The sequence below is a fragment of the Gigantopelta aegis genome, chromosome 10 (genome assembly GCF_016097555.1).
Source record: "Gigantopelta aegis isolate Gae_Host chromosome 10, Gae_host_genome, whole genome shotgun sequence".
NCBI lineage: Eukaryota > Metazoa > Mollusca > Gastropoda > Neomphalida > Peltospiridae > Gigantopelta > Gigantopelta aegis.
The window spans coordinates 61,542,185-61,564,645 of NC_054708.1; the positions used below are offsets into that span (position 1 = coordinate 61,542,185).

General features: G+C 35.0%; 1 protein-coding gene across 1 annotated transcript; it reads right to left on the reverse strand.

The window, feature by feature from the left end:
- Positions 1-303: 303 nt before the first annotated feature.
- Positions 304-21,170, reverse strand: LOC121384040 (mini-chromosome maintenance complex-binding protein-like). Its single transcript, XM_041514202.1, has 15 exons — positions 21,061-21,170; positions 17,700-17,779; positions 15,575-15,757; positions 13,186-13,287; positions 12,345-12,546; positions 11,386-11,459; positions 9,099-9,199; positions 8,216-8,379; positions 7,119-7,242; positions 6,030-6,147; positions 4,974-5,139; positions 3,422-3,555; positions 2,572-2,736; positions 983-1,071; positions 304-445 (listed from the first exon to the last, which is right to left on the reverse strand). Exons 1-15 carry the CDS (start codon positions 21,116-21,118, stop codon positions 325-327), a joined length of 1,881 nt encoding a protein of 626 aa, XP_041370136.1. The 5' UTR covers positions 21,119-21,170; the 3' UTR covers positions 304-324.
- Positions 21,171-22,461: the final 1,291 nt, after the last annotated feature.

The following is a 22,461-nucleotide window of genomic DNA, read 5'->3' on the forward strand; positions in this document are numbered from 1 at the left end:
ATGATCCAGATTGAAAAAATAGTTCCTTTGTAATGAGCACCGTAAATGGTGGGCAACCAGTTTTTCCCATGTCTAACCAGTTTGATGACCTTGTCTCATACAGAATGGGGTATATGACAATATTAACAAAATCCAGTCATTTAATAACAGTTCCGTGTATCATTATTCGTATAAATTCTCGAACATGATCAGTTAGCAGACGACTGGTATGGCAATACGGTCAGTAGCTGCTACATGTTTGCATTCACATTAAGAAACATAACTGCCACCATTTTAATAAAAAAATTAATTCCAAAGATAACGATCCATGTAAAAGTTTAATTCCTAAGTCGATGATTCCCTAGACAGGGAACGATTGCGTTGTTTTCTCAGCTGTTCCATGGTTTTGGCTCTCTTCCAAAGTTCTGGAGTCGGACATATCTGGCAGTTACTCAAAGTTAGTAATCTAAAAAATAAAAAAATAAGCAATTACGATCAATAAACTATGTAATTACAGACCTCCTTCTAAGTCCTCCTTTTGCAATATTAAAAATGGTAAAAAGTCTTTCTCCTTTGGACCAGTCTATTGTAAAAGGAGGGGAAATGCCATTGGTGGGAGGTCAACGTAAGCTGAAAAAAAAAAGAAAAAAAAAAGAGTTATTTAAGGCCCAGTGATCTTTTGTCATGGCCCCTTCTGAAGACAAATAAACTGGATACTTATCACATGGAAACACTGTTTTTAAAGTTAGTTCTTGGTATGTCACCTTAGTGTTATAATCTTTATCAGTGATTATCAACTAATCAGATGTGATGTGTATATCTCTGAAATTCCAGTCGTCACATGCATCTGAGCCAAAATATTTTAGCATTGTATTTTTCTTATCACTTCCTATCAAAACATTAGTGGGATAAAAAAGTTTCAATTTCAATCTGTAAACAACAATGTCTATCAGCATTTATTGTGTGCCAATGTGCAGATCATATTTCACCTTTTAACACTTACCTCACTAGATTAAGTAATCCATGAAAATCATCAACTGTCATAGCTTTGGGGTTGTCTTTCCTTATTGTAACAAAGTCCTCTTGAATAAACTGAAAATAAATACAAACTTTACTTAACGGTAAATGCAAATATTGGTCTCTACTCTAATATAGCTGGTCATAGTCAATATCAAGTTCACTTGCCAAATACTTTTAAATGACACTTAAATGTCAAGAATATTAACTTATGTGAAATCAGTCTACACTCAGCATACAAATGTAACATAGGAAAGCCCACCCACACTGGTTATTGTGCTCAAGTGCGAGTTAAAATGTATAAAAACTAAACATTTCCAGGTAGACCATATGTAAAATGTAAAACCAGTTATATATTATTATAACCCTTGCTTTTTCTCAAAATGATCTATAAATGTATTGATCAGTCAACGTGACTGACAATTAGCACACAAATTCCTGTTTTTACTGGTCATGTTCCAACCAAGACTCCCGATTTGCAACTGACTGTTTTGATTTAACAACGAGGCTGCTGAAGACACTCACAGTAAATAGTCCGGTACATCTGTCATCAACGGAGTTTGACACTTTTATGTTGTGTATAACTGACAATGTTGGCTACATCACATTTGCACAATATTTAACAAGTGAACTCACCATACCATTTTTCTGCGACCGAGTGTCAGACAATATTCTACGAGCCACTGAATACAAAATTTTCAAAAAGTTGTTCAAAATTTTTGAATATGCGATATGGCCAACGTGGTCACATCCTCTTCCAGTTACAGACATAGAAGTGAAAGTATCTGACTAACAGTAAGGAGCGCTAAGTAACTAGCCTGTAACAAATCCACTGAAGTAAAAAGCAATTGTGACAGATGCTTTAATTATTTATTTTCTTTGCTAAAAAGAAAATGCTTGCAAAATGACTACTCAAGTTTTGTCAGGAAACATTTCATGAGTCACACCTGCTATTGTAAAAATGTTATGGAAGAGAAAAGGAATTGCTTGTTGTGAGTTATGTAATGTTTTCAAACCAATTGTGGGATTTTTATTTATGAAGTAAAATTCAGCCAGTCATTGTCATTTTCTTAATTAACAAATGATTTTCTACCTAGTATTTATTTCCAAACCAATGTGTTGTTATTCTGAAATCTGGGCCGGTTACATTTTGGTTGGACCTGCTAAAATCTTATATGAGTTTGTCAAAAAACCTATAATGAGCCAGTTAGCAACTACGTTGAGATCCCAAACTAGTCATACTTCTGTTATTTGATTCCCAAAAGTAATGATATGTCACAAGTAAGAGTGGGTTTTGAAGTAAAAATATTCTAAACCTATTTGAATATAAAAATTCCCAATAAACAGTCAAACTCCTTTAACTCAACTTCAGTAATCTTGACATCCCAGGATATCTTGAGGTTAAGAACTTATTCTTCCAGCATAAATTTCACTACGTTGATCTTAAACCACCCATATCTCAAGTGCTTTAGTTCGATCCCTTCAACTTCAAGTTTTTGACTGCATAAGTTTCAATGCTGGACAATTTGGCATTACTGACGAGACACTTTACTTGTATAATGTCATGTCTGATACCTTCTGAATGTCACTAGTCATGGTATACTCCAGCTGCTTGGCCAGTGTAAGGAACTGTCTGAACTTGACCAGTGCTTCTGGAGTCAATCTCACATCCAGCTGAGCGAAATGTGTTGGAAAGTCTTGTGGTGTCATTCGCGGATCCAACTTCACCTGACAATCCTTCTGTAAAGAGAATTTTTTTTTTTATGTTATTGCAAAAGGTAAAAGAACTAATTCTGTGAGCATTCACAACATTAATTCACAAGAGACAAATAAACCCTAACTGTTCGTCTTGAGTTTGATTATTTTTTTATCGCCAATTCTAACTATTTAACCTTCTGCACTTTCATCAGTCATTACACCGTATAATCCTAAACTCATACTACTTACAGAAAAGTCACATTATGAAATTAAAATACATTTCTGAAAAAGAAAAAAAAATACTAATACAACGGTAATGACTTAAAACAATGAATACTGAACTATTTCAACAGTAGTCCATGATTGAGATATTAACCTCGTACTCGAACGATTTAAATACGTATTAAATAAATTGCCCAACAGACGCATGATTAAAGAAGTAACAAACTCAACTTAATAACTAATTCAAAAGACAACTAGTCAACACCAGTGTTGATTTCAAAAGACAAGAAGAAAAGAGTAAATACCCAGTCATATGACTTGAGCTTCATTTAATCTGTGATTGGTGTCTGGAACTTCAAACTGTTCAATATATCAGGTGGAAACCTCACTACAGTTTATGGTCATAAGTATTTTTAAAAACAAAACAAAAATCAACAGAACAGTAAAGAAGAGATTTTTAAAGTGTATGGAATGCACGACTCTAGTGGACTTGTGCTTTACTGACTGGCAGCATGGATTCCCCCTCAGACAGCACCAGGACATTGATGTTAGCTGGAAACTCCTGTTTGTGAAAGCTGAAGTCGTACTCCACTTTACACCATCGGATCAGGTGACCGAGCGCTGTAATATTCTTCACACCTGAAACGCAAATTAACATAAAATAAACAAACATATATTATTCAGTGACCGGAACAGGAAGGGGTATACAGTAGAAGAATTTAGGCCATCCCATTGGCTGTTCGGATGTTCAGATCACTCTACTAACCATAGGGAATATGCACTAGTTTTGAGGACAGATGATGTTGAAAATAAAATAATCTACCCACAGTATGATAAATACTCTGTAAATGTTTTGTTATTATTTTAAAATGAGATTGCAAAAATTATCTATAATCAATTGCAAAAGACAAGATGGTTGGCCATAGTAATAACAACTGTTAGTTCAGTACATGACAGTAAAATCCATACTTTAGATTTATAGACTGGATATGGTTGGATTTAAAAAGACTTAGTATGGATTGATGTATACTTATAAAGAATTATATAGAGAACATACTAGTAATTTAAATTTAAAGGTTTACATTTCTCGATTTAAAGAGAATGTTTAAACTTAGATTTATACAAAAATAACAAAGAACATTGTACTTGGATTAACAGACAATTTCCCTGCATAGATGTAAATGGAAAACACTACCTAGATTTATAGAGACCATAAGCGTATGAGACACAGGGGTGAGGGACAATAAGCGTATGAGACATGGGGGTGAGGGACAATAAGTGTATAAGACACGGGGGTGAGGGACAATAAGCGTATGAGACATGGGGGTGAGGGACAATAAGCGTATGAGACACGGGGGTGAGGGACAATAAGCGTATGAGACACGGGGGTGAGGGACAATAAGCGTATGAGACACGGGGGTGAGGGACAATCGCTCACTCCAGTGCTGAAGCAAATTTTCAAATTCGTGTAAAATAACGATGGAGATAAATCTTTTCATCATGTATTTCCATCATTCTATCCACAATATTAGTTGTAATCCATGTAAAAATGTGCAGCGATTCATTTACAACCAACCGTATTCAGCTATTTGGCAGTAATGCTAATATGAATAAATGTTGTTAAATCCAGATTCTGGATTTGTTTTTTTAATTCAGGCAAACATCAGCCTGCATGCACAGATGGGAGCCTCTACCCCTATGATAGAGAACATAGTTAAGATTTGTGATTTATTACCCATATGGTTACAAATATCTTGGTACATTTCAAAGTAATACGTCCCACTAGAATGCTAAGTGGTAACACTTTTGACGTCATCAATTGGCATACTACAACCTTACAGGAACGTCAACGAAATGAGATGAGTGAAATAAATTAAGATCGATTATGGGTAATAAATAGGATATTAAACTCGCTACCATTTTGTATCATGTTTATGGCCCTCGGGAAATAATTTTCATTGTCACTCGCTAAAGTTGGTGACAATCGAAAATTATTTCACACGGGACAAAAACATGATATGAAATGGAAGCTTGTTTAATATCCTATAATTACTGACCATCAGAGTTCAGCTGTCCCGCCTCCAGGGCAGTTTCGTCAACAACGAGATGTGTCGAGTCACTGAGCTGCAGTAAGCCGGTCTTGAGGCGGTTCGCGTTGTAGTCTTTGAATGGAGACAGCTTCGCACTGTTCATCAGGTCGATCGTTATAGGAAGCAGATGAGACTGAAATGGAATGCAATCTACTAGTTACTGTTCAAAGATTCAAAATGACCAAACAACATCTGATACTCGAAGCATCCAAAAACGTTTAAGTACTTGCCACAGCTAAAGATCTATAAGAACAAAAAAAATTGTTTTGTTTAACAACACCACTAGAGCTCATTGATTTATTAATCATTGGCTATTGGATGTCAAATATTTCGTAATTTTAACATAGTCTTTGAGAGGAAACCATGTAGCCCATGTAGTGGCGACAGCGGGTTTCCTCTCAAAATCTGTGTGGTCCTTAACCATATGTCTGACGCCATATAACCGTAAATAAAATGTGTTGAGTGTGTTGTTAAATAAAACATTTCTTTCTTTTTTAGTAGCAAGGGATCTTTTATATGCACCATCCCAGACTGGATAGCACATACCATGGCCGTTGATATACCAGTCGTGGTGCACTGGCTAGAATGAGAAATAGCCCCATAAAGGACAAAATAATGTCATTAGATACTTGACTCATCCAAAAAGAGTAGATACTTATTGCAGCTGAAGATTTAAAAGACATTATCTTGGTTTAAACACATTATGTTGGTTTAAAAAATATTTATTGCTAAAAAAATTAGCAGTCTGGGGATTGGCAAATAAGCATTAGCATCACATTGATCTTAAGTGATCAAAACTGAAACTGAATGATTATTTGTCACTTACAAAGACTGACCAACTTTTGGGATAAAATTAAATCAAGTTATTAATTTGTTTAACCTTGCAAATTACTAAGAATATGAATTATTAACTACATTTTGCAGAGATAAAACATTTGTATTGTGAGATGATTTATATAGCTTAAATGGAACCGACGTTTTTACAGGAAAAACATAAAAAAACAAGAAAATTCCAGTTTTTACCTTGGTGACCAGCCCAGAGACGAGCCTATGTATCAACCTGGAGTAGTGACGAGAATTAGGACAGCCACTAAGATTGAAACACATCTTGCCCAGCGGCATAATCTCTGCTCTTGCATAGCTGTAAACAGACATTTACTAATTATTTACTACATGCCAGGGTTGAAAATTAGCAGTCGGCCGGTTGCCCATGGTGACCTTTATTGGTTATGGGCGACTAAGAATTTTACAAAGGTAGTCCGTTGAGCGACCATCGATTTTAGTGTCTGGCGAGTATGATACTAGTTAAAAAAGAAACACACTGATACTGAATCGAATGTGACAAAACACACCGCGTCTATGTTGGCGCGAACTACAGATCTGGCAGCAGAAGACCTAGAACATGCTCTATATTTTGACAGCGCAAACATAATGAATAAAGATAAAATACAAATAAAAACATATTAATTTATTAAGTTTTAAACCCATACCGTCTGAAATAACATTTTATTGGGGGTAAAAGTGCAGTGTAAATTAAAACAAAAATTCTTTACAAATTACCATCAAACTGCATAGGTCAACATTTTTTTGTGATACAAATTTTAAGGCAATTGATGGAACAGCCACGGTAATCTGAATGACACAACTGTAATACATGATAAGGGCCGTATCTCTGCACAAAGCAGTCGAATGGGCATTTGGCAAAACAGTGGATGATTCCATGGATCTCTATCTAGGAGAACAGCCACTCCTGAGGAAATCATTTGCTAGGAATTTCAGCCCTCTTGTATTACCACAAAGTTTATTCCATCCCTTTTGCATTGCCACAAAGAGGACTGCCAATCCCAGACTAGTTTACTAAAGCATGCGCAATTCTACAAAAGAAAATGGCTGCCCCCAGTTAGCAAGAATAATCACGGTTGTTTATTAACTCTAAAATTACACGTTTTTCATTTGTTAAAGTGTCAGTATGTGTTGGTGGTCCTGGGTATGCATCTTTCCAACACATAAGGCTCATGTTTGAGTTTACTATCCCTTTAATATCCTATAATTCCCATATTAGAAATGCCTCCGTTTTATTGGATTTGTAGATGAGCATGACCAGGAACTTACACGTTTGAAATAAGATGACAGAGCAAGTATTCTGCGGCCAGAGAGTCTCCGAGCAGAGCGTGCTGCAGTATTGACAGAAGTTCCGACCGCAGTGAACAGATTTCTGACTGGACTGTCTGGAGAGCTGCAAACAACATTGGAACTTGTTTAATTAGAAATGTACCTGTTAGTGAATCATAAACAAATGGAAATGTACCTATTAGTGAATCATAAACACATGGAAATGTACCTGTTAGTGAATCATAAACAAATGGAAATGTACCTATTAGTGAATCATAAACACATGGAAATGTACCTGTTAGTGAATCATAAACACATGGAAATGTACCTGTTAGTGAATCATAAACACATGGAAATGTACCTGTTAGTGAATCATAAACACATGGAAATGTACCTGTTAGTGAATCATAAACACATGGAAATGTACCTGTTAGTGAATCATAAACAAATGGAAATGTACCTATTAGTGAATCATAAACACATGGAAATGTACCTGTTAGTGAATCATAAACACATGGAAATGTTATTATGATTACATATGACATATTACACCAGTATTATAAATTTACTTACTTAGGCAAGTGAAAAAATATAATGGACTAATGCTAGTAAGTGTGCTAATCACACTTGCCCTTGGGCAAGCGAGTTTTAAAATTATTTTTCAACCCGTCCCTAGAAATATGGCACGGCATTAGAAAAAAAAAGAAAAAAAAAGAGAAATAAAAATAAATGTAATTAATGTGCTTGCTTTAATAAATGAATAGGAAAATATGTAACAGGCATATTTTATTATTTAATAATACATTTTCTGATTGTTTTATAACGGCAATTTTAGAATTGATTAAAGAAACAGGCTTGATTAATCTCAGGGCAGTATTGTGCTGATTAAGGCAAGATGGTGTTAAACTACTGAGACATGGTTGGTGCCGCACCATGCTAAAACAAGCTAGGGAAAACACTATGATATGAAAGTGTTAATATACTACATGGCTCCCCATAATCTAATTCAGGGGAGCAATTAATTACTTCCCTCAATGGTTTTGATGGTGAGGTCTGTAAAGCTAATAACAACTTTTAAACAGTGAATCTTCACATACCCTGAACACATTCTGGATCCGTAATCACTGCTGGAAGATGGGGGTTATTGTGTACGAGTTTTGAAGATAAAAACGCATGGAGTCTTGGTACCAGTGATGGTGGGGGAGCATGCGCATGTCTTTCAGCTTCGGTCTCAAACTCCAAATGAACATCTGTAGTCTCACTGGAAAAATAAAATACCAAGTGCTGAAAAAGTTTTCTTTGTTTAATGACACCACTAGAGAGCATTAATTTATTAATCATTGGCTATAGGATGTCTAGAAAAAGCCTTCTAAATCATTCCAAGGCATCTTTTATATCGTTGTTGAACTAAAAAAAACCCTCATATATGCAGTCTTTTTCTTTTTCAGTAGATGAAAAAACCTGTTTTGTTACAAGCTGATTCAGTGCAAAAAAATGGCTATTAAGAACTATAATATAAAATCTTTATTATTCATATTATAGTTCTTAAGAGCCATTTTTTACACTGAATCATCTTGTAACAAAACCATTTTTGTCGTCACCTGAAAAACATTTTAAAAATGTAAATATGAGGTTTTCTTAGTTCGACGATATGCACTTTTGCACACAAGACAGCACATACCATGGCCTTTGATTTTCGAGTCATAAGTGGCTGGTTGGGACATGAAAAAAGCTCAATTAGAGAATGTGATCCGAGAAGGTTTGATCCAACAACCCAAGTGCTCTGCCAAGCTAGATCCTGCCCGTAGTGTTGAATTAACCCCAGCTGAACACCAAATATTTGTAGTTTATATGTGCTGAGGTGTCAGTAAACAAACATTCCTTTCCTTTCAACAAGGAGATGGTACTTGTACATATTACTTTATCTTTAAAGATCACAAAGATTGTTTATTTATTTTACTAGATTGGCCAATAACTTACCTGTTATTTTCATTGAACTGAGCCATTGCGGGGTCAACAGAGAGAACACCAATGAATTCAACTGTGTCATTAACTTTAAAGCTGTCAATGTCATCATATATCTGTAGGAAAGAGAATAAATACAATTTTAATTTGTTAAGAATAATAGTATCTCAAATATTTATTTTAAAATTAGTGAATATAAATGAATGCATTCAAATAATCTTTATTTAAATCATCTAGATTAAACAAGCATTCTGAGAGTACTGCTAAAGAAATGTATGTCCCCTACCCATATTTTATATTGCAGCACCTAAAAGGTTTTTCACATGAATGAGGTGGATTTCATAGGTTTCCTACATGTATAAAAATTATGTCAAAATTCTTTCTTTGCCATTATGCCATGCAGGAGAATTTCTAATAGATCAATTTAAGAAACACACCACATCCCACAAGAGAAAAAACTGTATGTATCTGAATAACTGTAATGAATATCATACAAAGGATTTCAAGAAAAAACACATACTGAAATGCACACCAGATGCAGTTAAAAGTTTGTTTTGTTTAATGACACCACTAGAGCACACCAATTTATTAATCATCAGCTACTGGATGTCAAACATTTGGTCATTTTGACATACAGTCTTAGACCGGAAACCCACAAAATTAGTAGTAAGGAATCTTTTATATGCACCATCCCACAGACAGGATAGCAGATCCCACAGCCTTTTTTGATATACCAGTCGTGACCAGACGCAGTGTGCATGTCAAAACCAAAATGTTAACAACTACAAAAAATTGCTATCCTACCTTTATTTTTCATTAGATTTTACCCACATTTTGTCCAGACAGACAACTTGAAAAAACCATTACAATGACACCAATTCCACATACTAGATGATAACCATGTCGCCTACATCGACTTCGCTGTGGGCAAAAAACAAGTTCCAGCTGCCATTTTAACTTGTTATGGAATATTCTCCAAGAGGGGTGAAACGATATAACTTAATTTAACAACGTCATAACATGTTATGATATAAAAGCAAACGTGATAACGTCATATTAATTTATTTGTTTAAAAAAAAAAAAATAATAACAATACCACTAGAGATCATTGATTTTATATTAATTATGTCACATACTTTGGAGGCTTTCACCCCTCTTGAAGAGTATTCCATAAAAAAACAAAATGGCAGATGGCAGAAAACTGCATGTATTTTGCCCTACGCTATCTCAGCGAAGTCGATACTGGCGATATCATTACAGTCTCATATGTGGAATCTGTGTCTCTGTCATGGTTTTTTCACAACTTGTGTCTGGACAAAATTTGGGGGAAATGTAATGGTAATTAAAGGTAGAAGAGTAATTTATTGTAGTTGTTAACAATTTGGTTCGGACTTTAACAGTATTTTCTTTCATTACATTTTATTAGTAAAACAACAAGAATTCCATGGAAATAACCGTCTTGTCTGCCAAATTACTTGATGTCACCGACAGTTGCAACCATAGTCATCTCAATGCATGTTTAAAAATATCTCAAAATTTAACTGTAGTTATAATTTTTTCACATGCATTGTGATGAACATCCATAACTACTACTAAACAGAGCTAGTTCTGCCAATCAACAAAGTCACTAATTGTGAATTTTAAATACAGTTGATGAATTTTAATTTAATTTGGCAACAAAAAAACTAAAAATTGATATTTTGTTGAAAAATAACTGTTTTCAATTTTTAAAATAATTTAGTGAAATTTTCTGATCACCCAGAGATAGCCCTGTCATAAATTGCTAGTGCACACCAACCATGTTTGTGAGAGACGGAGCTACACACGGTACCGTACTGTAACTCAGGGCTTCTAGAATTGTTTTAAAATCCACTAGCCATGGGATCTGCAATTTAAAATTTTACTAGCCACGATTAAAAATTCACTAGCCCTACTTTTCTTTAAGTTAATACAATTCTACTAAATAACAGTAATAATCAGATATGTCACCTAAAGATGGAGATACAGATTAAAAACACTAACATTGGGGGGGTTGGGATGGGGCATGATATTCACATTTACAAAATAAGACGTAACTGCAACATCTGATTCTCCTTTTTTTTTCACTAGAGATCGGGCATGGCAACAGTAGTTATTTACAAGCCCAACATTAAATATCACTAGCCATAGGAGTGGGGCTACCATAATCTAGAAGCCCTGTAAAGTTCTGACATTGAGCTAAATGCAAAAGTTGAAGCTGTCACTTGTAATGGCACGACAAAAATATAAATGGCTGCTTTTCAATAAGACAAGCTGCACGAACCTTCACCAGGCAGGCTGGACCCGCTTCTTCTGGAAGGGGAAAGTTCAAGTCAAGGCACGCTGCAACCAAGGATCCTGGAAGTACAAATATGACAGATTAAACAATATTTTGGAGTGGCACACATTTTTTAGCCTAACTTAGAATTCCTGTGTGATTTTGAGGGGAGTCCGGGAGCTCGAGGCTCACAAAAATCATGTAGAACTCTCTAGCTTGGCTAGCATACGAGCCTGCATGGCTTGTAAAAATTATTTGTACAAATGACACTGATTCTTCAAAATGACACAGTCAACATACATCTCAAAATCCTGGGAAACCACAGTCTTAATAGCGATCTTTTCCATAGTTTCATGCCAAACATTTAGTGTATCTCCTGTTCTAGTGGAGATGCACGGGCTCGCTGGGTTGGTGGCGGGCTCTAAAGATTTGCAAACAGGGAGTCTTTATGACACTTAAATTTTGTTAACCAAAATCGCACACTGTATAGGATGCAAAAAGTCCACCAGCTAAATTTGAAAACCCCATTTTAGCCTTACACACATGCAACTAAAAAGATATACAATGCTCAAACATCTGCATTTAAGAACAAAAGGCTTTGTCAATTCTGCACTAAATGTTTATATCTTTTTATTTGTCATAAAATTCAGAAAGTAATTTATTCTTTAATCTTCTTATGGACTTGATGATAGATGCTGGAACAGAACCTATATACATTTTCCATTGACAAATCTGGACCAAATGTTAAACGTTCCCGACAGTAACAAACCACAAATGTCAGCTGATTGGAGAAAACGTGATTCATTTTTTCTTTCCGTGAATACTTAACCTGCCCTCTTGACAAACACCCCTCCCCTAAAAAAGGACTGGTCTGAATATCCAACAGCCGAATACCCAGGATACTTTTAAAGGGTGAAAATGCCACAGATCAGACGTACGGTCACGTTGTAAAGAATTAAACTGACCCATATTAGAAGTTTCCTTCTTCGACTCCCCGTCCCCATTAACCGGAATCATTTCTTCGTCTGCAGACGGCTCGCTACATCCGACATTACTGGCTTTCCGACTCTCCTCGCCAACCATGTCTTCTTCATCTAGCGACCGTTTCCGACGAACTGCCTGTGAGGAGGTCGATGCAGTGTCCCGTACATTCTGACTAGCATAACCATGGGACTCTTTTAAGGACAAAAACTAACACTTAAAATAATTTCTTTGACATTTGGTGGGGTGGGACACAGCCCAGCGGTAAAGTGCTCCCTTGATGTGTGGTCAGTTGGCCCACTGGACTATTTCTCGTTCCAACCAGTGCACTACAACTGGTATATCAAAGGCCGTGTTATGCGCTATCCTGTCTGTGGGATGGTGCATATAAAAGATCCCTTACTACTAATGGAAAAATGTAGCGTGTTCCCTCTCTAAGACTATATGTTGCAATTACCAAATGTTTGACATCCAGTAGCCGATGATTAATTAATCAATGTGCTCTAGTGGTGTCATTAAACAAAACAAACTTCTTCATGACATTTGGTAGCTAGTCCTTGTTTTATATTCATTCACTTTTTTTTTCAAACCCTTATATGTTGCCACTTGTTCAATATTTTATTACAGAACTAAATCAAAATTACATTAATGTTTTTTACTTTTGGATGTTTGTGATATTACTGATAAAGTAATACCATAAAAATACAAATAGAACTTTAAAGTAATGTGATTTTACGAAAAAATTAGATTACTAGAAATAACCACAGTAAATATTGATTAGTACATTTTTCTTTCCTTGATCTTAGCATGCAATGAAAAGGATATTTCTTTGACCCAGTCCGATTCGCCAGGTATGGGAACACAGTATAATGTCTGGCGATCCATCGTCACGTTTGCGGGGGAATCCACATCGATCTCCTGGTGAGACTGAAAAATAAAAGGTAAAATTAAGTGCTGCATAACATCATCAAAGTCATCCCTAAACAAAATTGGGATTTCTGGAACCTAGCTCTTTTATATTTATATGTTATGAAAATCACTGCTAAAGCTGCCATTTATCAAATCATGAATGAATGAATGAATGGATGTTTAACGACACCCCAGCACAACAATAGAGATCGGCCACTGGATGTCAAACAAGGTAAGTACATCAATAATTATATGATTATTTCCATTTAAAATAAAATATATAATATAATTATGTAAAACACAGTTTAAAGAGCTGTGGAAAATGTACACTAGAATACAATACAAATATCAAGGTATGTATATTTCAAATGCCAATTAAAGTTCTGAAATCTTTTTTTCTTTAATCACCAAAAGCTAATTCAAAAATCAAATGACTACAATATTATGTTGTTTGGCTAACTGAAGCTTGAATATGACTAGATATTTTAACATGGCTTTTGTTTTGGATCCAGCTTAAAAGCTTCAAAGTTACAGTGAAATTCTAAAACTCTCAAGGAATTTAAAGACCACTTTGAATCCTGATGAATAAAAAACCCCATAAAAACAGAGAAAGGATTTAGACGAGGAATTATTATTTGATATGCTGCTGACTGTACCATCCTTTTCTGTATAGTATTTGTATATGTTACAGCTAGACCAATGGTTATTAATTGAATAATGACCTTAGAATAAGCAACCAGGGTTCTCACGACCCGGAGTCCCGGGTCCCTGACACAGCGATCAAGGATGGGACGCACCATATTGCATACACGTGCGTCCCTGTGGACGCAGTATATTTTTATTTAACTTCAATACAATTTTTTTTTAAACATCTAAATTTACTGTAAAGTAAATCAACAACATTCATAAAAATTCTTGAAAATTAGTGTTAACTGGTACAATCAGTTGGTTGTATATAAGTGAGAAACAATATGTATTCCTCATCAATGCACCCACTTCGTGGAAATGAACTCAACCACGTGACCCAGATTTACAACATTAACCGGTACGACAAAACATGACTAATAAAAAGTAAAACTTGTTGTCACTAGTAATCAAACATTTAATATAAAAAATGAAACTTGTCTTGAACTATTTCATTTTATTTAATCGTATTTTCTAGCTTTACGACAAGCAGCTGGCAGTACACTACTGAATAGTAGACTGGCCACGTGGACATGCAAACAGCACTTATTCACACCGTGAGGCGGATCAACTGAACAAAACTGGTTAAAAATGTTTGGTTTTAAAAATCGTGATGGGATTTTTTTTCCCGCCAAACCAAAAATTCTTTCACAATAGTTTATTTTTTGTAATGGCGAAATATTAATAATAGTCACCAATTATGTTTTGTTATATCGATCTGGTTGAAGATACTGGTTGCTATAATTACAAACAAAAGTTTAATACAACAAATTTTAGTGTATGCATTGAATTAGTAACCTTGATAGAATGGTGAAATTTTATTTTAGTTTTTTTTTTGTTTTTAGATGTTGGCAAGGTGGTAGTGAAAATATTTTTTATGTGGGGCATTCTGTATAGAATATATAAATACATATGTATTTGAGTTCTTTTGTGTCATTATTAGACAATTAGATGAATATATATGAGTTACCTGGTATTTGTTTTATATTTTATTATACATTTTAATAAAAAAAATTATTCATGTTCATGTACTTTTTATTACGACATGGGCTAAAACCATTTAAATGTCAATGTTTTTGTGTTGTCAGTTGTTATACAATTCACTTGATATTTTCTCTCAATATTTTTGGATGAATGAGAACCCTGAGCAACATCTTTTTATTATCCACATAGTTCAACACATTCAGGAAAATATAATCAGTATGACCCACGTGTGTCATAATGATTCCATGTGCATGACGAATGACGTAATTTTGTGAAGTGACATCATAACTTAATGTGGCTTCCTCAGTGTAAACGCTTGTCAAAAATGATGTCGTTTCGTCGTCTCTTTTTAGTTACGTTTCAACATGGTCCTAGCTTGTTATTCATAATAATAATACTTTGGATAATGTGGATAATAAAGAAATTATTACACTCGCGTGTGAATCGTACTGATTTTACGAAACTTGTGTCAGGATTCATGTATTACCCTCGCTCTCGCTCGGATAATACAATAATCCTGACATTTGTTTCGTAAAATCAATATGACACACAAGCTTGTATAATAATCTATATATATTTCCCAGATAGTCTCTGTAGATGTTACAGCTAGACCAATGGTTAATAAGTCAATAATGACCTGAGAATCAGCAACATCTTTATATTTCCCAGACAGTCTATGGGTTTCCTGAGTCTTGATGTCCTTGACCTCATACAGCCCCAGGTAGAACTCAGGGTCATACATATCTTGAATCATACAGCGATATTTGACCACTGAATTAGGTCGCAGATTATGAAGTGGCTGGTCATTCAAGGATGGAATCTACAACAAAAACAGTGATGCCAGAATTTGAAATTTGGAGGCTATGCCTACTTTTCATACTTACTGTGTTCAGTAGATATAGCTTCCCAACTTTTCTCAAGCATCCTACTTCATAGCACCATAGTTTGCAGGAACCATTGTGACAGTTACATTAATTTAAATTCACACAAACTGCAAGTGAAGCAGTAAACCACTACACTTTAAAATCAAGTGTTGCAAACTACTTAAAACAATTTTGACACTAAAAAAATACTATGTAGCCTACAGTAAAACTCCTTTAACTGGACACTCATGGTACCAAGTAAAAAGTCTTGTTTTAAGGGGTGTTAGTTTTAGTGAGGTTCTGTTCCAACCGATATTTCAAAAAGGGACGACAAGGCTAGTTCTGGGTGATCAAACAAGTTTGTCAAAATGTCTATTAAACTTAAAAAATGGCAGAAATTAAGTTATTTTCTAAAAATGTCAATTATTACATAAAATTATTTCGTCAAATTAAAATAAAATTTGTCAACTTCTTTCAAAATTCGCAATTGGCAAGTGCCAGTGATAGACCAAAAAATATCCAGTTTCAGGTAATTTTGATTTACCAAGGGTTCGGTTTAGAGGGCTTTCACTGCTTATTATTTGCAAATCAATTTTTTTTAAATACATTTGGAATATATGTAGTATGCAGGGGTGGGGAAAAGCCCTTTTCTCCCGGTCTGGGACCGATTCTCGATCTCTGAGACCGAAATTATTTTTTTAAAAACGTGTGTTTGCCGGTCCCACTTTTGTCATTCTTGTCGGTCCGAAGCACCTGTCCATTTCTATTATTGGAACAAATTCTTATCCGTCAAGTGGACAGGCCTGCCCAGACATCGGTATCTCATGCATGATTTAAAATAATAAATAAATAGTGGTCAATATGGCTAGTGGCAAGACGTCTGTGATTTTGAAGTCTGCCTAAGTATATATCGTCAGTCACTGAAGTCGGACCTACAGTAGTGTCAATCCACAACCACTAGGCTAGACATTAATTTTGTCAAAGTTGCTGAGCCGATCAAGAGATTAAACAGACGTTAACAATAACACCATTCTTGGTGAGAGAGTCATCAAGGTATTACACTCCAATTAAAACAAAGGACCCAGAGTTTGCAACTGGTTACAATCAACACCTGTCAACACCTATGTACGGAGCTTTGTCGGGTCAAGTGTCCCAGTCCGAAGCAAGAGACTTTTGTGCAATACAAACTGCTTGAAATAGCATAAAATATACTGAAATAATCTATAAATGTATTTATTGTTGACTGTTCAATGTAGTCTATCCAATAATTATAAAGGATTTTAAAATTAACAAAAGGTTTCCACTTTTTTGTTAACAAGTGGGAGTAAGCAGAACAGCTACATGTACTGGTTATCTCAGGAGCCAGTAGAGGTCAAATTTCGTCCAATCAGTGACGAGTTATTAATCTCTTTGTCTAAACATGTGCTAGCTCAGGTTGTCAAACGCTTCAACGGTGCAATCTTTTATTAATTTTCAGGACACAGTACTGAATATTCATACTTTTTATACATGTATGGGATTTAAATTCATAGCTTTTATTCCTTTTTTATATTATTTATTCCATTATGTAAAATATATACAATTTGTGGGGTGGGTTTTTTTTCACTGATGTGATAAACAAAAAAGGTTTTTTTATTCCTTTCTTTTTCCCCCCCCTCCCCCCTCCATTAATGATGACATCAAGCGGGACCGATTGACAATTTTATTTTTCCCCACCCCTGGTAGTATGGATCAGTGGTATACGAGTTATAATTAAGCTATTCACCAGTTATGTAAATCTAATTCCTGTCATTGAACTTAACATCTTTAAATGTTGTCCCCTGTTTTTTCCAAAATGATGAACACTTTGCAATGTATTTAAAATATTAAACTAATAGTCAATATGGTAGAGATACATACACATGCAAGCATATCTTTTCCTTGAATCTTCTTCTGGAAATAATTCTTAATACAAGTTTTGTCTGAAATTCCATACTGATCTGCAAGTAAAAAATACAATATTAAATTTTTCTTTAAATTTCACCTTGAATTAAGTGTATCATCAATGTCACTAACAGGGATAAAAGCCAATGTTCGCCCCCTCGCTCTAGGCAAGTAGAAATCCCAGGCGAATAATACTGGGCAGTTGTGACCCAGATTCATGATGCGAACAGTCAAACTATTTTGCCAATGAAACCTGTTAAACATACAAACTGTAGATGTATTTCATCAACATAAATTGCCATGACAGATTGACAAAGTCAAAAAGTATCACAGTTTCTTTTAATCTCAATAAATCTGAATATTTACTGCAAACACAATCGGAACTTTCCGTTTTTTGTTTCCGAATTCCGAAAACTGCCGTAATATTTCGATTATAGATGAGGCATGTTCGGAAGGGAAAATGTTTTTTATTTGGAGTGTGTTTGTGTTGGTGCTTTGTGTTAGTTTCGTCGGTAATAAATAAACGCATTGTAATAGATCATGTTGGCATCAATCGATTTTAACTAGCTGCTTCCAAACGTCTGGAGTTTACCAGTGGACATCAGTGTATTTAGACCGAATAAAATAATTCAGTAACAGTAAAGATAATTCCTGAGTTGTATGGCTTAAATTAATTTAATATTATAATTGCTATTATTTTTGTAAACCCTTTGCTGCCACCTTTGTGGGGGGTGGGGTGTAATTTAAAAAACAAACATTTACTGAATGATGACCAAGTTGGTGTACTTTACTGTAATGTTTATCATATGTAATTATGATCTTTTAACAAGTATTGTTAGTCAGCTTCTAAATAAGGAATCTCCATTAAACAAATACGAAAACTAACCACAAATGACGACACATTTGAAACTTCACTTTTATTCATTTTATTATGAATGTCCATTATATTTGCACCATTAAAGATAAAGTATAAGCAACATAGTAATGTGTGTTCAATCCTTGAACAACTTGCTAGATCCCATATAAGTTTTGTCTTCTCAAACTGCTTCAATAATGAAGTAGGGGTTGGGGGGCTAGTGATTTTTCCTGGGGACTAGTAACTTCCTTCAGCTACTAGTCCTCCAGGCCAGTGGAAAAATTATATTATGCTTGTTTTCTTTGGCACAGTTCAACATCCAATTTGATGTCATCTACTTGTTCATTTGTGAGAGATTTTTTTTTCACAATTGGAGGTATTTTCATTAACAATAAAATTCAAACAAATATTCAAACAACCAGACTTTACAAACCTCTAAAACCATTAATTTTACAAAGTTGTTTTGGTTTATTCTTTTAAAGGAGGGGACAATTAAGGCATTTGGCCTGGTATGCATATTCAACGATATATAATGCACATTATTGCTTAATATCAACAAGTATAATCGTATAGTTAATTAATAAAACGGTTAAATGTGACGGCTATTATATATAACGGGCGCAGCCATTTTGTACCATCCTAGTGAATACGCCCTCTGGGCATGTCAGGAATTAGTCTTCGAACTGAAGAAACAAAACATACCTAATTTTTGCGAATGCATCACAATGTTCTGTAATAATAGCCATCCCAGTAAGCCAGTAACAATTATATATTATTTTTCAATACAATATAAACCACCATTGTCAAAGTGTTGAAATAACTGTATTATGTTTTGTACATAAATTAACCCATGTACTGAAATAATAATCGGAGTGTTTTCTTGGTTAATTGGTCTTTTCTTTCCGTGGCCTGTACCTGTCGTTCCTGATTGGCAGGTGTATATTTAGACGGTCCACAGACACTATGTCTAGACACACTAAAAAGACGTGCCTCTTTTATTAAGATCACAGGGTATTGTGTTATAACCGCACGAATACCCCTCTATTCGTAATGGACATTACCAGCCGCCCTGCGTTATTACTGTAAGTAATTCTGTAAAACCCTTGCTTGAGTAGACTTTCCCATCAAAATCACAAAACTGACCAATTACGTCATCCCCCAAAAATAAAAGTATCACTTGGGTATCTTGAGTGGTTGTTTTTGTTCGAACGTACCCTACCACTAGGCCTAATGATATGCATTTTTTCTTTGGATTTTTCAAAAAACAGTAAAATACTATAACTTCATTTTGTTCTATTGATGTAAACTGAAATATATTTAGTTAAATAGTTTATTATACAATCAAGTCATTTATGTTGTTTTACAAGTCAGGTTGATGAAAGCGAAGCGCCTTGTCGTAAATTAGAGCGTTTGTTTACACTGTGTATAGAGGAGATGGATGGAGCTGACATCACTTCACCCCAAGCTATACCACCGGAAACCCACAAAAACTAAACAAAATGGCTGCCCCCAGTTAGCAGGAATAATCATGGTTTTTTATTAACTATAAAATTACACGTTTTTCATTTGTTAAAGTGTCAGTATGTGTTGGTGGTCCGGGTATGCATCTTTCCAACACATAAGGCTCTTGTTTGAGTTGACCCTACCTTTAAAGTAGATATCGTTAAACTTCTGTTGAAATTAATTATCATTCAGTCTCACGACCTCATGCATGCCATTTCTCGTTCCAGCCAGTGCTCCACAACTGGTATAACAAAGGCCATGGTACATACTATCCTGTCTGTGAGACGGTGCATATAAAAGATCCCTTCCTGCTAATCAAAAAGAGTAGGCCATGGCATGGCGACAGCGGGTTTCCTCTCTTTATATCTGATTCTGAGTGGTCCTTAACCATATGTCCTGTGTCATACAACCGTAAATAAAATGAGTTGAGTGTGTCGTTAAATAACACATTTCCTTCATTTTCGCTTAATGCAGTAAATTTGTTTTACATTCAGGCAGGTTGTTTATTTTTTCATGTGAATTTAACGACAAAGTAGGAATCTTTGACAACCATTTGGTAGGCAGTGATTGCGCAGAGTTTATTAAGATTGGTCTCTGATAATAACATAGATAGTCACAGTGTTGATATCGTCAGAGTACTCCGGCTAAATGATAGTAAATCATAAATGGCACAGTACAGTGTTTTATTATTAATCCGAACGTAATTTGGGATATCGATGGTAACTATTGATTACTATTGTAGATTGTTGATCAGTGAATGTAACGAAGCAAAACATTATAAGCAAAGCATACAGATTCTTAAATACTTACAAAATTTATACCGTATTATTTTAAAATGATACAGTAACAATCGTAATAACGATAATAAATGACATACGAAAACACGTGTCAAAATACCAAATGTGACCAAAATAAACCCCATTAAATCTGCATCGTCTAATACAAAATTAATTTAAGTCTGTCTGAACAATTACAAACCAATTAAACTTTGAATTATGCTCAAGGGATTATTCATCCAATCTTCTACACCAGGCATTTTGACGTTTCCCGTTTTAATTAATTTTGCATGTGCTTTTGTTGTTATTAAAAGCGCGGGAAATATTTGTAACCTACGACCAAAATGTAAATAAAATATTTGTTTAAATATGTAACATAAACATATAGATATGTTAATATTATATGTGGACATACATATCTATTTTATTTCGTATGTCCCTTTAAATATATATAATTTTTATAATACAAACTACTTCATGTAACGTTTTTGTTCGAGAACAAAAAAATAAGTCGCTATCTCGGCTTGGGGCATCTTCATAAATCAAGGCTAATATTCGTTCCTCGTATTCAGCCTTGATACATGTAGTCAAGATTACTGATATTCACTACTAGCGCGGAATACGAGGAACGAATATTAGCCTTGATTTATGAAGATGGGCTTGGGGGTGACTAAGTGGGTTAGGGCACCGTGGCCACGTGACTCTCCCATTCCACCCGTTTGAATGTTTTTCCACAATATACAACACTAGGCATATATTGCCTGAAAACGCGTCTTTTAATATTTAAAAAAAAAAAAAAAATCGGTACTTAGCTCATCTAGGCCTACTTTCGGCAAACTCAAACTTGCCCTTTTTAGAATTTGTGTCTCCCACCCCTACAAAATCATGGATCAAGGATTTTGTAAAGAAATGGGGGTCACATTTTTTAAAAGGGTAATTTGAGTTTGTTGAAGACAATTAAGTAATCCGCATTCCCAATCTTTTAAAAGATCGAGCAAATGTCTTGGGGGGGGGGGGGGGTGGGGGGGGGGACGACATGTTCCCCGATTATTACAATTTTTTAATAATTAAGGATGATTAGAGACGCGTTTTCAAGGAAATAGTGTTGCATTTAGCTATTGTGGATGACTATAATTTAAAAAAAGAAAGGTTTTAAATAAAAAGGGCACTTCAAACGCCACTCCCTCTGGATCCGACAATGTAGGTGTTTTTTTGTGGTTTCTTGTGTGGGTTTTTGTTTTGTTTTTTTGTAGGGGTGGTGGGCGGCGGGGGATGTTTTAACTATTGCTGTGTATATTAACAAGCTTAAACTGATATCGCGCAAGCGGACAAGGAAGCTGCATGCAAGTTTAAAGTATATGCTTTAATATACTTATTGATGTCAAAGCGATATGACGTACATTCTTCAGACTATTGTTTTAACTTCAGAATGTGCAAACTGAATCGCTGTTGGTCTTTAATAATCATATTTATGTTAAATGTGTATAAATGTAAAATATCTGTGCATGGAGCTAATAGTAGGCCTAATCCTACCTATGACGACAGCTAAGTACTGTGCTGTTTTGTGGCAATGTTTTATTTCTAGAAGTGTTGAGTGGATATA

Coding starts and splice junctions, on each gene's coding strand:
- LOC121384040 (XM_041514202.1), bottom strand. CDS start 21,118: ATGCCTGGTGTAGAAGATTGGATGAATAATCCCTTGAGCATAATTCAA. Junction 13,288..15,574: donor AAGATGTTGCTGATTCTCAG/GTCATTATTGAC, acceptor TTTATTTTTCAG/TCTCACCAGGAGATCGATGT. Junction 11,460..12,344: donor GAAGGAAACTTCTAATATGG/GTCAGTTTAATT, acceptor TTGTACTTCCAG/GATCCTTGGTTGCAGCGTGC.